This window comes from Triticum aestivum, chromosome 3B, assembly GCF_018294505.1.
Source record: "Triticum aestivum cultivar Chinese Spring chromosome 3B, IWGSC CS RefSeq v2.1, whole genome shotgun sequence".
Taxonomy (NCBI): domain Eukaryota; kingdom Viridiplantae; phylum Streptophyta; class Magnoliopsida; order Poales; family Poaceae; genus Triticum; species Triticum aestivum.
Window position 1 is genome coordinate 624,803,980 of NC_057801.1, and position 13,702 is coordinate 624,817,681.

General features: G+C 51.4%; 1 protein-coding gene across 1 annotated transcript; it reads left to right on the forward strand.

The window, feature by feature from the left end:
• The first annotated feature begins 240 nt into the window (after window positions 1-240).
• Window positions 241-3,057, forward strand: LOC123071334 (ABC transporter G family member 6-like). The gene has a single exon (XM_044494876.1). The coding sequence runs from the start codon at window positions 554-556 to the stop codon at window positions 2,825-2,827; it is 2,274 nt and encodes a 757-aa protein (XP_044350811.1). The 5' UTR covers window positions 241-553; the 3' UTR covers window positions 2,828-3,057.
• Window positions 3,058-13,702: the final 10,645 nt, after the last annotated feature.

Consider the following 13,702-nt stretch of genomic DNA (forward strand, 5'->3'; position numbering starts at 1 on the left):
TTCCCGTTCTCTCCCTATATCTCAATTGTTTATCTTTCTTGTTTTTTTTTGGAAGTCTTTATCTTTCTTGTTCAAAAAGTTTAGTTTGTTTGTCTTTCTAACTCTCCGCTCCCGTGTGAAAGTCAACATTTCCTCACCACCCACCCAAACCTACAACACACGAATTAGACGTGTCAGTCAGCTAACCCCACCCTCTCCCCGGCCCGGGGAGACCATGCACGCAACGCGCCCCCGCCGCCATCGCTCGCACCCCGATTCCTCCCCTCCTCCGCTGCTCCGCAATGGCGCGCGTTGGTCACCACCCCATCTCCTACACCACCACATCCCGACCGCACCACCACAGGTGCCGCCGAGTTCTTTAAAACACGAGCTCCCAGCCCCGGACAAAGTCTTAACCACACCTCGCCCGGGCTGCCTTGGAGAAGAAGCGCCATCGCCTCTTCAAACCCACTTCCCGACCCCTCATCCTCCTACTTAAGCTCGCCTCCGCGCCCTGTTACCTTTACGCCAGTAGCTAGCCAGCCAGCAGGAGTGCCGCGTCGTACGCACACACATGCATGCCATGGCGCGAGCCGTGCACGATCGCCTCCCGTTCCTCGCCTCGCCGGAGCCGGCGCTCGCGCCGCCGGCGCCAGCTGGGAGGCGGAGGAACCCGTCCCTCTCCGAGATGCTCAGCCTCGTCAGCGCGGCCACCGTCGACCCGGCGGGCACGGACGACGACGGCTCCGTGTTCTCCCTCCCGATGCCGCAGCCCGCGCCTGCCGGCGTCGGCGACAGTAATGCGGGCGGCGAGGGGCCGGGCCGGACCATCCAGTTCCGGCTGGCGTTCACCGACCTGACCTACAGCGTCCGGCGGGCGCGCCATGGCGGGGACGGCGTCGGCGGCGGCGGGCTCTGCCTCCCCGTGCAGCGCCGCTCCGACCGCGTCACGGCGGCGCCCGACGCGCACGCGCCGCGGACCAAGGCGCTGCTAGCCGGCGTCTCCGGGGAGGCCAAGGAGGGCGAGATCCTCGCCGTGATGGGCGCCAGCGGCTCCGGCAAGTCCACGCTCATCGACGCCCTCGCCAACCGCATCTCCCGCGACGCGCTCAAGGGCTCCGTCACGCTCAACGGCGAGCCGCTCACGGGCAACATCCTCAAGTCCATGTCCGCGTACGTCATGCAGGACGACCTGCTGTTCCCCATGCTCACCGTCACCGAGACGCTCTCCTTCGCTGCCGACTTCCGCCTGCCGCGCTCGCTCTGCGCCGCCAAGAAACGCGCGCGCGTGCACGCGCTCATCGACCAGCTCGGCCTCCGCGCGGCCGCCAACACCATCATCGGCGACGAGGGACACCGCGGGGTCTCCGGAGGCGAGCGCCGGAGGGTTTCCATCGGTACCGACATCATCCACGACCCCATCCTCCTGTTCCTCGACGAGCCCACCTCGGGCCTCGACTCCACGTCGGCGTTCATGGTCGTCAAGGTGCTCCGCCGCATCGCCCAGAGTGGCAGCATTGTCATTACCTCCATTCACCAGCCCAGCCAGCGCATCCTCGGCCTCCTCGACCGCCTCATCCTCCTGTCCGGTGGCCACACCGTCTTCAGCGGAGCCCCCTCCGCCCTCCCGACCTACTTCGCCGAGTTCGGGTACCCTGTCCCCGACGACGAGAACCGCGCCGAGTTCGCGCTCGACCTCATCCGCGAGCTCGAGGCGTCGCCGACGGGGACGAAGCCTCTCGCCGACTTCCACCGCACGTGGAAGCTCATGCACGCGGCGAGGGACGACGCCGCGGCGTGGGCGCCGACGATGTCGCTGAAGGAGGCCATCAGCGCGAGCATCTCGCGCGGGAAGCTGGTGTCTGGCGCGGACGTGTCCACCGGCGAGGCGGCGTCGATGCACACGTACGCGAACCCGTTCTGGGTGGAGATGAAGGTGCTGACGAAGCGGTCGGCGATCAACACGCGGCGCATGCCGGAGCTATTCCTCATCCGCCTGGGCGCCGTGGTGGTGACCGGCGCGATCCTGGCGACCGTCTTCTTCAAGCTGGATCAGTCGCCCAAGGGCGCGCAGGAGCGGCTCGGCTTCTTCGCCTTCGCCATGTCCACCATGTTCTACACCTGCGCTGACGCGCTGCCGGTGTTCCTCCAGGAGCGGTACGTGTTCCTCCGGGAGACGGCCTACGGCGCGTACCGCCACGTCTCCTACGTGCTCTCCAACGCCATCGTCTCCTTCCCGCCGCTGGTGGTCCTGTCGCTCGCCTTCGCGCTCACCACCTTCTTCGCCGTGGGCCTGGCCGGCGGCGCGTCCGGGTTCGCCTTCTACACGCTGGCCATCCTGGCCTCCTTCTGGGCCGGGAGCGGCTTCGTGACCTTCCTCTCCGGCGTGATCCCGCACGTGATGATCGGGTACACGGTGGTGGTGGCCATCCTCGCCTACTTCCTGCTCTTCAGCGGCTTCTTCATCAACCGGGACAGGATACCGGCCTACTGGCTGTGGTTCCACTACCTGTCGCTGGTCAAGTACCCGTTCGAGGGGGTGCTGCAGAACGAGTTCGCGCGCGGCGGCGAGTGCTTCGTGCGCGGCGCGCAGATCTTCGACAACTCGCCGCTGGGGGCGCTGCCGGAGGCGGTGAAGGAGCGGGTGCTGGCGTCCATCAGCTCGGCGCTCGGGGTCGGGATCGGCGCCGACACCTGCGTGGCCACGGGGCGGAGCGTGCTGCGGCAGGCCGCCGTGACGCAGCTCGGCAAGTGGGAGTGCCTGCTGGTGACGGCGGCGTGGGGCTTCTTCTTCCGGATCCTCTTCTACTTCAGTCTCGTGCTCGGCAGCAAGAACAAGAGGAGGTGATCACGCCGCCGTGCATTCGTACAGCGCGCGCGGATGCATACGTTTGATTTGAACCGTCCAAGGAAAGAAGAAGATGATGACATGATTAAGCAGACGCCACACTATCATCTATCGGTTTCTGTAATTGTTAAACAGATGTGCTTTTGACTTCTTTTTTTATCTACTTTTCTTCTCCTTGTGATTTTGCAAGTCAAATAATTAAGTGGTTCATACATATGCTTTCCTATCCACTGCACCTTTTGTTCCTTTTTCGTAGTGTTGTGAAACGTAGTGCTGCTATTTTTGTTCCAAAATGCTTGTCCAAATCTCATGAAAAACAAACGCAATCTGATGCAAAGTAACATGATTTTGTTATGTTGTGGTCGATCTCTTATCCGTTTCTCCGGCTTCACTTTATTTGGTGGGGTGTGGTTTGGAACTTCACTCGTAATGCATGCGCCGTGTTGTTCACTGATGCAGAAAAGAAGAACGTTCCTTCTTATAGACACTGAAACGAATAAAGCAGGACCCCTTTCCGAACAACAGAGCACAAATGTGTGCTTATCTCATGTTACTATATTCCTTTTATTATGTTCTTAACCGAACTTCAGATGGTACTATACTAACATAGTGCATTCCAAGCACGCCTTGCAACGCATATTAACATGAAAATATCACGGCTAGCTTGCATGTTACTATAACAGAGACTGGGTTAGATAGGAAGCGTGCGGGAGGGAGACATGGGTTTGGTTGGGTGATGGTTAGATTTACTTATCATAACCAAAGGGTCATACGGGTCGTAATGAATGACCACGAGTATATCTGGCCATGGGCCGGGCCGGGCCGGGCTTGGGCCGGGCCTGAAAAGCCCACGACAGAAAACTGAGGCCCAGGCCCTCCCAAGCCCTATCACTGAGCCTACTTTTCAAGTCCAAGCCCAGCCCATCTGATAAAAAGCCCTAAAAAGCCCTTAGGGCTTAGGGCCGTGGGCCGAGCCTCTTCCTTAAAATGACAATATGCCAAGTCCAAGCCCGTCCAGGCCCTACTGATGGGCTCAAAACTTAGGCCCAAGCCCGGCCCATGGGCAAGCCCATCGGGCCTAGGCCCTGGATTTTAGGGCCGGGCCTGGGTGGGCCGACAGGGCCGGGCCTGAGATGGCCAGGACTAACCACGAGACAACGTACGCACCAGCTTTACGTGCTCTCCCGTTCGCTTCTCCGATACTGCATCCATCCGGAAAAGTCTCTGCTCTGCTCTGCTTTGCTTGTGCAAGTGCAACTGATCAGACATCTCTCTGGTTCTAGAGGAGAATTTAACAACAGTATTGTGGCGGAGAAAGCAGCAAGGATGGGTTTGGTTTCGCTTGAGCGCAACCATTGATTGGTAGCTCAACGAGTTTTCTCTAGAATATATCACTTCCTTGAAACGTTTTTCGTACCGCAAAACATGCCGCTCCCCCTCTGAAAATGTACCCGGTACCGAAACATAAAAATGGTCAACACCTCCTACTGTCAGTGGTACTGCTATGTGCTAGTCGCGGCTCGTTCTTCGGCTTGGAACGGACGAAAGCGGTAACCGAGCCATTTCAGAGGAAGCAGCATCATGATCATGGTCGTCCGAGGGGCTGATCGTTGGCAACAAGATTCCCGGCAGAGGCTAGGAGCAGCACCTAGGGCGTCCCTCTCTGAACCCTCTTTGGGAGAAGAAAAAAAGGAGCAGCAGAGCACAGGCTGATCTGCCCGGCCGGCGACCGGCAGGCGATCGATGCATGCGGGGGTGGAGACGAGGAGAGACGGCACGGCGAAGCCTTCTCCCTGTTTGAAAACTGTTCTTTTCCCGTACACCTGCACCTGGGAGTCGCTTCTCTCGCGAGCAGCATGGCGTGCGCTGCGTTGTGCGGTAGCCGTAGCAGTATAGTAATGCGCATGCATACGCGAGGGGCGCCCGGTCTTGGTGTAGGCCAGCGACCCCACACCCGAACGCCTACTCGCCGGATCGCCTTTGAATAGACAAGCTATTGGAGATGCTCTTATTGGTTTGTCTGATATCTTTCAAAGAAAGAATGATGCAATCTTTCACTTACTAATTCAGAAACTCCTTCTTTTCATTGTTAAAATCGCCATCATTCCGACACGTGTGTGATTGTTTAACATTGGAGCTTTCCACCATGAAATGTACGTACGTTAGAAGTTTACTTTCATCCAGTATTAGAATTCAGGGTACAGCTTGTAACGTGACATCAATTATTGAATTAATTGTTTCATGCCAATTGGAGTACTATTCAGGGAACTTAGTTGGTTTCCTTGGCCGTATCATGACGGCAGATGTTTGCTCCATTGAGCTTTTTCGTTTATTGATTAATACCAGCTTCTGTAGGTTGGTCAGAAGTGAGGCCTTGTCATAGTCGAGCAATGCTACACCTACGTAGCTGTTGTACGTAAACTAACGTAACAGCTTAGGTGTCTTTTTTCTGTTGGAGGGAATTAGGGGGAGGGACCCACCCAGTTAAAATCAGGGGGGTGGAGGGATTAGTTTTAGTCAAGTTACGTAAGCGTACGTAGTTTCTTTCGTAAGTGTAGCATTTTTCGTCATAGTCGAGGCAAATGCCTTTGGACGAGTTGCGGTCAAGTGGACACTGTGATCACAGCCTGACAAGGGTGGGAAGAAAGATAATTGGTAACACAAGTAGGTGGCGTATAATTTAGCAATGTACTATCTTCTGTTGCAACGTACATACAATTATACTAGTACATGCGTGAAAACCATTACAATATTATTTTAATTATTATAACACGCACCATCGTACATACAAGCCTCTATCAATGCATGGGTGCTTAGGTGAGGTGCTAAGTGCATTAAAAACCTTAGCAACTAATCTCCCTAATGCATAGGTGTTTAGCTTTTGTACTAGCTAAGATTCTTTCATTTAATTGCTTAACACTTAAACTCCTTCATCATTGGTTGGTAGCCATTTTGCATAGGTTCACGCGCTTACCATCGTTTTCTCCTGCGGTCACAATAATGCTTTCTCCCGAAAAGTAAAATTGCGCGGTTCCGCTAGGTACCGGCAAGTTGGTCTCCAATTGGGAGTTGTCATCTCACACTATGTGGCCAAGTATCATTGTATTGCACTTTTTTCTATATTATTCATCTTCGTATTCTCTCTCTCTCTCTCTCTCTCTCTCTCTCTCTCTCTAGCAGTTAGGCCCCAATACTTCACATGCATGCATGACAGTGTAGCAGAATCACTTTTTCTTCTCCCACACAATAAATCCAACCATTTATTCCGCCTTAGCTAATTTACAACATTCATATCTTTTAAACCATATATTCCTTTTAGAAACTTTTTTTATATTTGAACTCCTTGTGCCAAAACCTTTAAAATGAGATCAATCTTGGATTTTTTTAGCACGTTGAAATTCAAACGTATATTACACATGTCAAAATACATTACAATTTCACTTTCCATAGTTACTATTACATAGTCCAGCACCAACTTTTCACTTTTCACTAGCTTGATTCACAAAAGAAACACCTTTAAATTGCACATTTTTCAAATAACATATTTCACTCTTTTGAAGTAAACTACTACACATGTTCAAAGAGTCAGTTTCACAAATGATACAACAGAATTTCACTTTTTATAGTCACTCTTTCATAATTCAAAACCTACATTTCACTTTTTACTACCTTGTTTCACAAAAATGACATATATTTCAATTGCACATTTTCCAAATCACCTATTTCACTCTTTTGAAATAAATTATTACACATTTCCAAAAAATCAGTTTCACAATGCTACATTTGTAGGATCGAAAGTATGTCTAGAGGGGGGTGATTAGACTACTTGACCAAATAAAAATCTAGCATTTTTCCAATTTTAGTTCTTGGCAGATTTTAGCAACTTAGCACAAGTCAAGCAATCAACCTACACATGCAATTCTAAGAGTATAGCAGCAGAATGTAAACAATTGCATATGAAGGTAAAGGGAGGAGTTTGAGGAATCAAACGCAATGGTGACACGGAGATTTTTTATCCGTGGTTCCGATAGGTGGTGCTATCGTACATCCACATTGATGGAGACTTCAACCCACGAAGGGTAACGGTTGCGCGAGTCCACGGATGGCTCCACCCACGAAGGGTCCACGAACAAGCAACCTTGTCTAACCCACCATGGTCGTCGCCCACGAAGGACTTGCCTCACTCGGGTAGATCTTCACAAAGTAGGCGATCTCCTTGCCCTTACAAACTCCTTGGTTCAACTCCACAATCTTGACGGAGGCTCCCAAGTGACACCTAACCAATCTAGGAGACACCACTCTCCAAGAGGTAATAGATGGTGTGTTGATGATGAACTCCTTGCTCTTGTGCTTCAAATGATAGTCTCCCCAACACTCAACACTCTCTCACAAGATTTGGATTTGGTGGAAAGAAGATTTGAGTGGAAAGCAACTTGGGGAAGTCTAGAGATCAAAATTTATGTGGTAGGAATGGAATATCTTGATCTCAACACAAGTGTAGGTGGTTCTCTCTCGGAAAATGGATAGTGAAAGTGTAGGCATGTTCTGATGGCTCTCTCCATGAATGAAGAGTGGATGGAGGGGTATATATAGCCTCCACACAAAATCTAACCGTTACACACAACTTACCAAACTCGATGGGACCGAATCGTTAAACTCGGTCAGACCGATTTAGTTCATAATGTGATCGTTAGGCATTTCGGTGGGACCAACATGTCAACTCGGTGGGACCGATATCATTAGGGTTAGGGCATAACGTAATCTCGGTGAGACCGATTACACAAACTCGGTGAGACCAATTTTGGTAATAAGCTAACCAGAGAGTTGGTCAGGCAAACTCGGTGGGACCGATTCGCTCATCTCGGTTGGACCAAAATGTTACGAAAGGGAAACAGAGAGTTTGCATTGCAATCTCGGTGGGACCGATCGCTTATCTCGGTTTGACCGAAACGTTACGATGGGAAACAGAGAGATTAAAATCCCATCTCGATGAGACCGAGATCCCTATCGGTGAGACCGAAAAGACTAGGGTTTCTGGCAGTGGCTATGTCAATTGAACACGGTGGTGCCGGATTGAAAGATTCGGTAGGGCCGAGTTTGACTTTTGGTTTGGGACATATGTGGATGTGAGAAAGTAGTTGAGGGCTATGGAGCATATCACTAAGCACTTTGAGCAAGCAAGCACTACAAAAAAAAGACACATCCGTGACATTTTGGGCCGAACAATTTTTTTTCCTGTCATGCATATGACACTTCTATGGCGATAATTGTGACAAAACCCGGTATCATCATAGATGTGGTGGGCTCCTACTTCTATGACCAAAAAACATGACAGAAAATGGGCTTTTCGTCCTGGGCGGGCCGGAGGCGCAGCTGCATGACATTCTTTGGGCCGTCCATGACGGAAAAAACCGTGGTAAAAGCAAGGGCGAGGAAAATTTCGAGGAGTTCTTGGTTATGGTGGGAGGTCGGGGGCCGAGCGATGCGCGTTTCTCTCATACACGTACGCGTGTGTGTGCGAGGCGTTGGCTCTAACTGAACCCGAGCGAGGCGTCGGCTCTAACTGAACCCGAGCGATTGCACTGCAGGCTACGCGTTACTGAACCCGAGCGATCGATCGATGGCTGTTAACTGAACCCGATCAAGCGATTTCTTCGCTACTGCTGCTAACTGAAGCCAATCGATTGGATGAACAGTGAGCGTTGCGAGGGGTTTGGATGAACAGTGAGCGGTGGCGTTGCCTCTGGATGAACAGGACCCCGTGGTGTGGAGGGCTGGATGAACAGGATGACCCCATGGAGGGCTGGATGAAGAGTAGACGGTGGAGGGGTGGATGAACAGTAGCCCGTGGAGGGGTGGTTGAACAGGAGCCCGTGGAGAGGGGTGGTTGAACAGTAGCCGATGGTGTAGCATGCGGTGGAGGCTGGATGAACAGTCGCAGGTGGAGGCTGGAGGAGGTCGACGGTGGATGAACAGTAGCCCGTGGAGGCTGGAGGAGGTCGACGGTGGAGATGAACAGTATCCCGTGGAGTCCCGTTTTGCGGTACGCCACACCCCTCCCGATGAACAGGACCCCCGTTTCGACCATAGCGCTCCAACACAAGTCCGTTTCGTCCGTTTTGCGGTACGCCACACCCCTCCCGATCAACAGGACCCTCGTTTCGACCGTAGGAGGTCCGTTTCCTCCGTTTTGTGGTATGCCACACCCCTCCCGATCAACATGACCCCCGTTTCGACCGTAGGAGGTCCGTTTCCTCCCTTTTGCGGTACGCCACACCCCTCCCAATGAACAGGATCCCGTTTCGAACATGGCCGGTCGAACACAAGGCCGTTTCCTCCGTTCTGTGGTATGCCAGGCCTCGTTTCCATCGCCTGTTCCGTCCAAGCCCTCCTGATGAACACGACCACACATTCTGTTCTAACCCAGCCGGTTGGCTCCCACGCGTTCCGTTGCCTCCCCATGAACACGATGCATTCCGTTGCCTCCCCATGAACATGACGCATTCTGTTGCCTCCCCATGAACACGACGCATTCCGTTGCCTCCCCATGAACACGACGACGACGCTGTTTCTCCGTTCCGCCCCAGCCATGTTCACGAGCCCTGGCCGTATGTATGCGCGAGTAGGCGTTCGAGACCCCGCCCGTATGTATGTACATGGCCGTATTTTCTTTCTTGCACCCTCGCCGTTGTACGTACATGTACATGCTACATGCGCTTCTCTACTACGACACGTGCGCGCCTCTACTACGACATGTGCGCACCTCTAAATTGACCAGTATGTACGTACACGTTCGTGACCAGAATGATAACGCTATGTACGCTTCGACCAGGTGGGTCCCGACTGTCAGGCACTTCCTTGCCTGCGAAGATGTAGCTAGTGGGTCCCAGCAGTCAGGGGGCGAATCTTTTTTTTCCCGGACGCACTTCCTTGCGTGCGAAGATGTAGCTGGTGGGTCCCAGCAGTGAGGGGGGCGAATCGTTTTTTTGCCCGGGCGCACTTCCTTGCGTACGAAGGTGTAGCTGGTGGGTCCCAGCAGTCAGGGGGAAAACGTTTTTTTCATGAAATACGGTGGCCCATCCGGTGGGTCCCTGCTGTCGGTGGAGGAATCATTATTTTCCGCGTAATAAGGAGGCACTTCCTTGCTGCGGCCGTGGACCCAGCTATCAGCCTCTCCACGTACAATCCACGTCCGATGGAATTCGTTCCTTGACCACGTTGACCACACCGCGCCGAGAGCACCAGGGCGGTGGACGACGGCGAGGCCTAGGAAGGGGACGACGCGGAGCCGGTGAAGATGCGGCGGTGGATGCCCATGCGGAGAGGAGTATGAGGGTTCACTCGTTCGGCTGCGGTGTGAGGCTGCCGTCGTCGCAGGGCCTGGCCAGTGGTGGGAATAGTAGGGGGCGTTGAGGCCTCCGCGACAGCACAGCGGGCCACGGGAGGCAGGAACAGGCGGCACGACCGGCGCTGCTTTGGGCGGCTGGAGCAAGAAGACCAGAGGTTGAAGAAGCACTACGGCTGTTGGATGGACATCGTACGGTAACAGGAGCTAGAATCGTTCATATTGACTAAGTTAACAAAGCCCTCCGTCCCCATCAACTTGGTAGGCCCACAAGTCAGCCTCCCACTATGCTGAGTTCCAGCTGGCAGGGGGAGTATTCATTTTTTTGTGCATAATAAGGAGGCACTTCCTTGCGTGCGAAGATAGCTGGTGGGTCCGACATGTCAGCGGGGGGCACATTTTTTTCGCGAAATACAGAGGCCCTTCTGGTGGGTCCAAGATGTCAGGTGGAGAAATTATTATTTTGCGCGTAATAAGGAGGCATTTCCTTGTGTGCGGCCGTGGACCCAGCTGTCAGCCTCTCCACGCAGAGTCTACTTCCGATGGTGTCGTTTGTTGACCACGTTGACCACGCCGCGCCGAGCGCATCCAAGGTGGTGGACAACGGCGAGGCCTCGGTCAGCAACGAGCCAGAGATGGGAAGACGCGGGAGTAGAGTCGCAGACGGAGAGGTGTACGAGGGTTAACTGGTTCTAGTGCGGCCTGGTTCGGTAGTCGGTGGAGAAGAACTGGAGGTGTGGAGGGGTGGAGGGATGGCCTGACCAACGGTGGAGTAGCGCTTCATAGCGAAGCCGTCTAAGCAGAACTGCTAGCAGCAGGAGGCGGGAGGTGGTCCTGGCGGCGCTGGAGGAAGAAGACGAGAGATTGAAGATGGATGCCGGTCGTTGGATGTAAATCCAACGACAAACATGTCAGAATCATTTGTTGACTAAATTGACAACGACTTGCGTTGGTTTCGACCTATTGGCCCACATTTCAGCCTCCAAAATTGTGGCACGTATTCAACCCATTTTTTCAGAAGTTACAGTCTTTTTTTTGCGCGGTAGAATTTATAGTCAATTTGATCTTTTTTTTGAATTACAGCCATTAGCTGGGCTGGGTGAACAAATAATGTAGTGTCCATGCAGCCCATTTATTTTATTTCCTAAAAAATTACAGGCCATTTGCACTTTCTCGAAATACACTATTTTGCTGGGCTGATTCTAATTATAATGTTGGGTTGGACCAGCAATGTTATCAAAAATAGAAAGGGGTTGAGCATTTTGTTATAAATATATTTAAATAATAAGTGATATTATTACATTCGTCCTTAAATCTTACCAGTACACAATCACTAGGATTTTCGTGCCAAAACATTCCAGGATTTTATTTGTTAAGAAATTATTTTTATAAGTTAATAAGATGTGGGATATTGTTTTCTTACATATGTAAGTATCTGTTAAATATATGATGACAATAAAAATAATATATAATAACATATAAAATAATTTTAATATATATATATAATATAGTTAGAAGGGAAACATAAGTTGGACCTGGCGTTCCTATTCTTATATACAAAAATAGAACAGACCTCTGCGTTTTCTTCAAAAAATACATAAATTGGGCTGCCAAAAATAAAACCTCGGATGGGAGGTCCATAGGCCGGTCGATACATGACGGCCCTAAGAAAATACAAATAGGCCTACGGACCTCCCATCCGAGGTCGTGGGCTGCGCATGTTAAAAATGAAAGCCTAGACGGGGCAACCCAAAATCACGTCCAACACTTGCCAAAACTTCGTCCCTCATTTTCTCTGTGTTTCGCACACTCGACATTGTGTGGGCATTTTGACTGTGCATCATATGAAGATGTGCTATGCGTGCTATGCATGAATGTTGATCAGCATGATGTTAACTGGCTGGTAGTTCCATTTTTGACCATGAATAAAACTTCCAACATGATGTTAACCCTATTTCAAAAAGGCCGTGTTAATATAAATGTTCTGCCTCTGAAAGTTGTAGTTTCTTATCTGAAACTGAAAGTTGCCGTTTCTTATCTGAAACTGAACTTGCAGTTTCTTATCTGAAACTGAAACTTGCAGTTTCTTCTCTGAGAATCACATTGTCTGCACTTTTATACTCCTATGAAACTACATTTTTAAGTGCTAAAAATAGATCTCTAGAATTCATAAAATACTTCATATGCTCAATACTGCAAATCTGAAATTCAAAAGACATTCATATCTAAAAGTACTCTCAAAATACACAACACAAAACACAATTAACAACCTGCAAATACTGACAACCCTAAGCTCCTCCTGACAATTCACAACCTGCCGACTATTGGGCTGGGGGGAGGGGGCAGCCCCCTCCTATTCCTCGTCGGCAGACAGCCGCCCCGTGAGACGATGTGAAAGGCGAGGGAGACGATGGCGGGGAAGCATAGTCGGGCCAACAACTTTTCTCCTCTTGCAGTTGGGTTCGGTCGACGAAGACTCCACCGGCTCGCTCTGCCAGGACACCCTCACAAACGGCACCCTGTAGATACTCGATCCTTCAATCTCTGGTGGATGCTCCATCCGGGATCGATACTCCCACCACCGCTCCCTCACGATCCGATTCGGTGAATCTGTTTGCTCCATGGCCCAGAGGAGCAGCTCTATGTACTCCGGCGCGACTCCCTCCAGGAGTATCGCCGCCTTTTCACTCTGTTGCAGATATTTGGCCATGGATGTCACCGTCGCCGCTAGTTGGTCCTTGTTGTCAAACCAAGATTGTATCTCCAACATCCTAGCTAGATTCACAGGGTCGCCATCTGCGATCCTCATGTATTGGTTGTACTCCTCCATCAATCTACTTCTCCACAGCACCTTCACTCGCCGACGGTGGTTTTTGAATGGAAGAGGAGAGGAGCAGCGTTGGTTTTGGATTAGAACAGGAGAGGAGCGACGCTGGTTTTGGACTGGAACAGGAGAGGAGGGGGCGGTGGTTTTGAAATGGAAGAGGAGAGGAGCGGCGCTGGATTTAGATTGGAACAGGAGAGGAGCGGCGGTGGTTTAAGAGGAGAAGAGCGGAAGAGCGGCGCTAGTCTTGGAAGTATTCTTTTGTTGTTTTGCGTATTTTGGGTCAAAGTTTGACCACGTACCCCATGCAAAATGTGAATGCATGTCACCAAAAATTGTATCGTTTGGTTCGTATCTGAATGTACTTTCAAATTATATTATTTTTGCAACATATAACATATATTTTATGTGCGAAAATCATGGTCAATTATGACCCAGAATAAAAGGGAGACTAGTTAATGTGGGGTTGCTTTCTTAATTGAAGGGTAAATTGATTTTGATTTTGATCCAGTCACAGCGCGCCGGCCTTCTCGTCCAATCCTAAATCGCTGCCGCACGCTCCTCTCCCTCTTCTCCATTGCAAAACCACCTCGTCTCCTCTCCATCATCTCCATTCCAAAACCATCGTCTCGCCTCTCCCTCTTCCGATCTTCTCCATTGCAAAACCACCTCCTCTCCTCTCCATCATCTCCATTCCAAAACCACC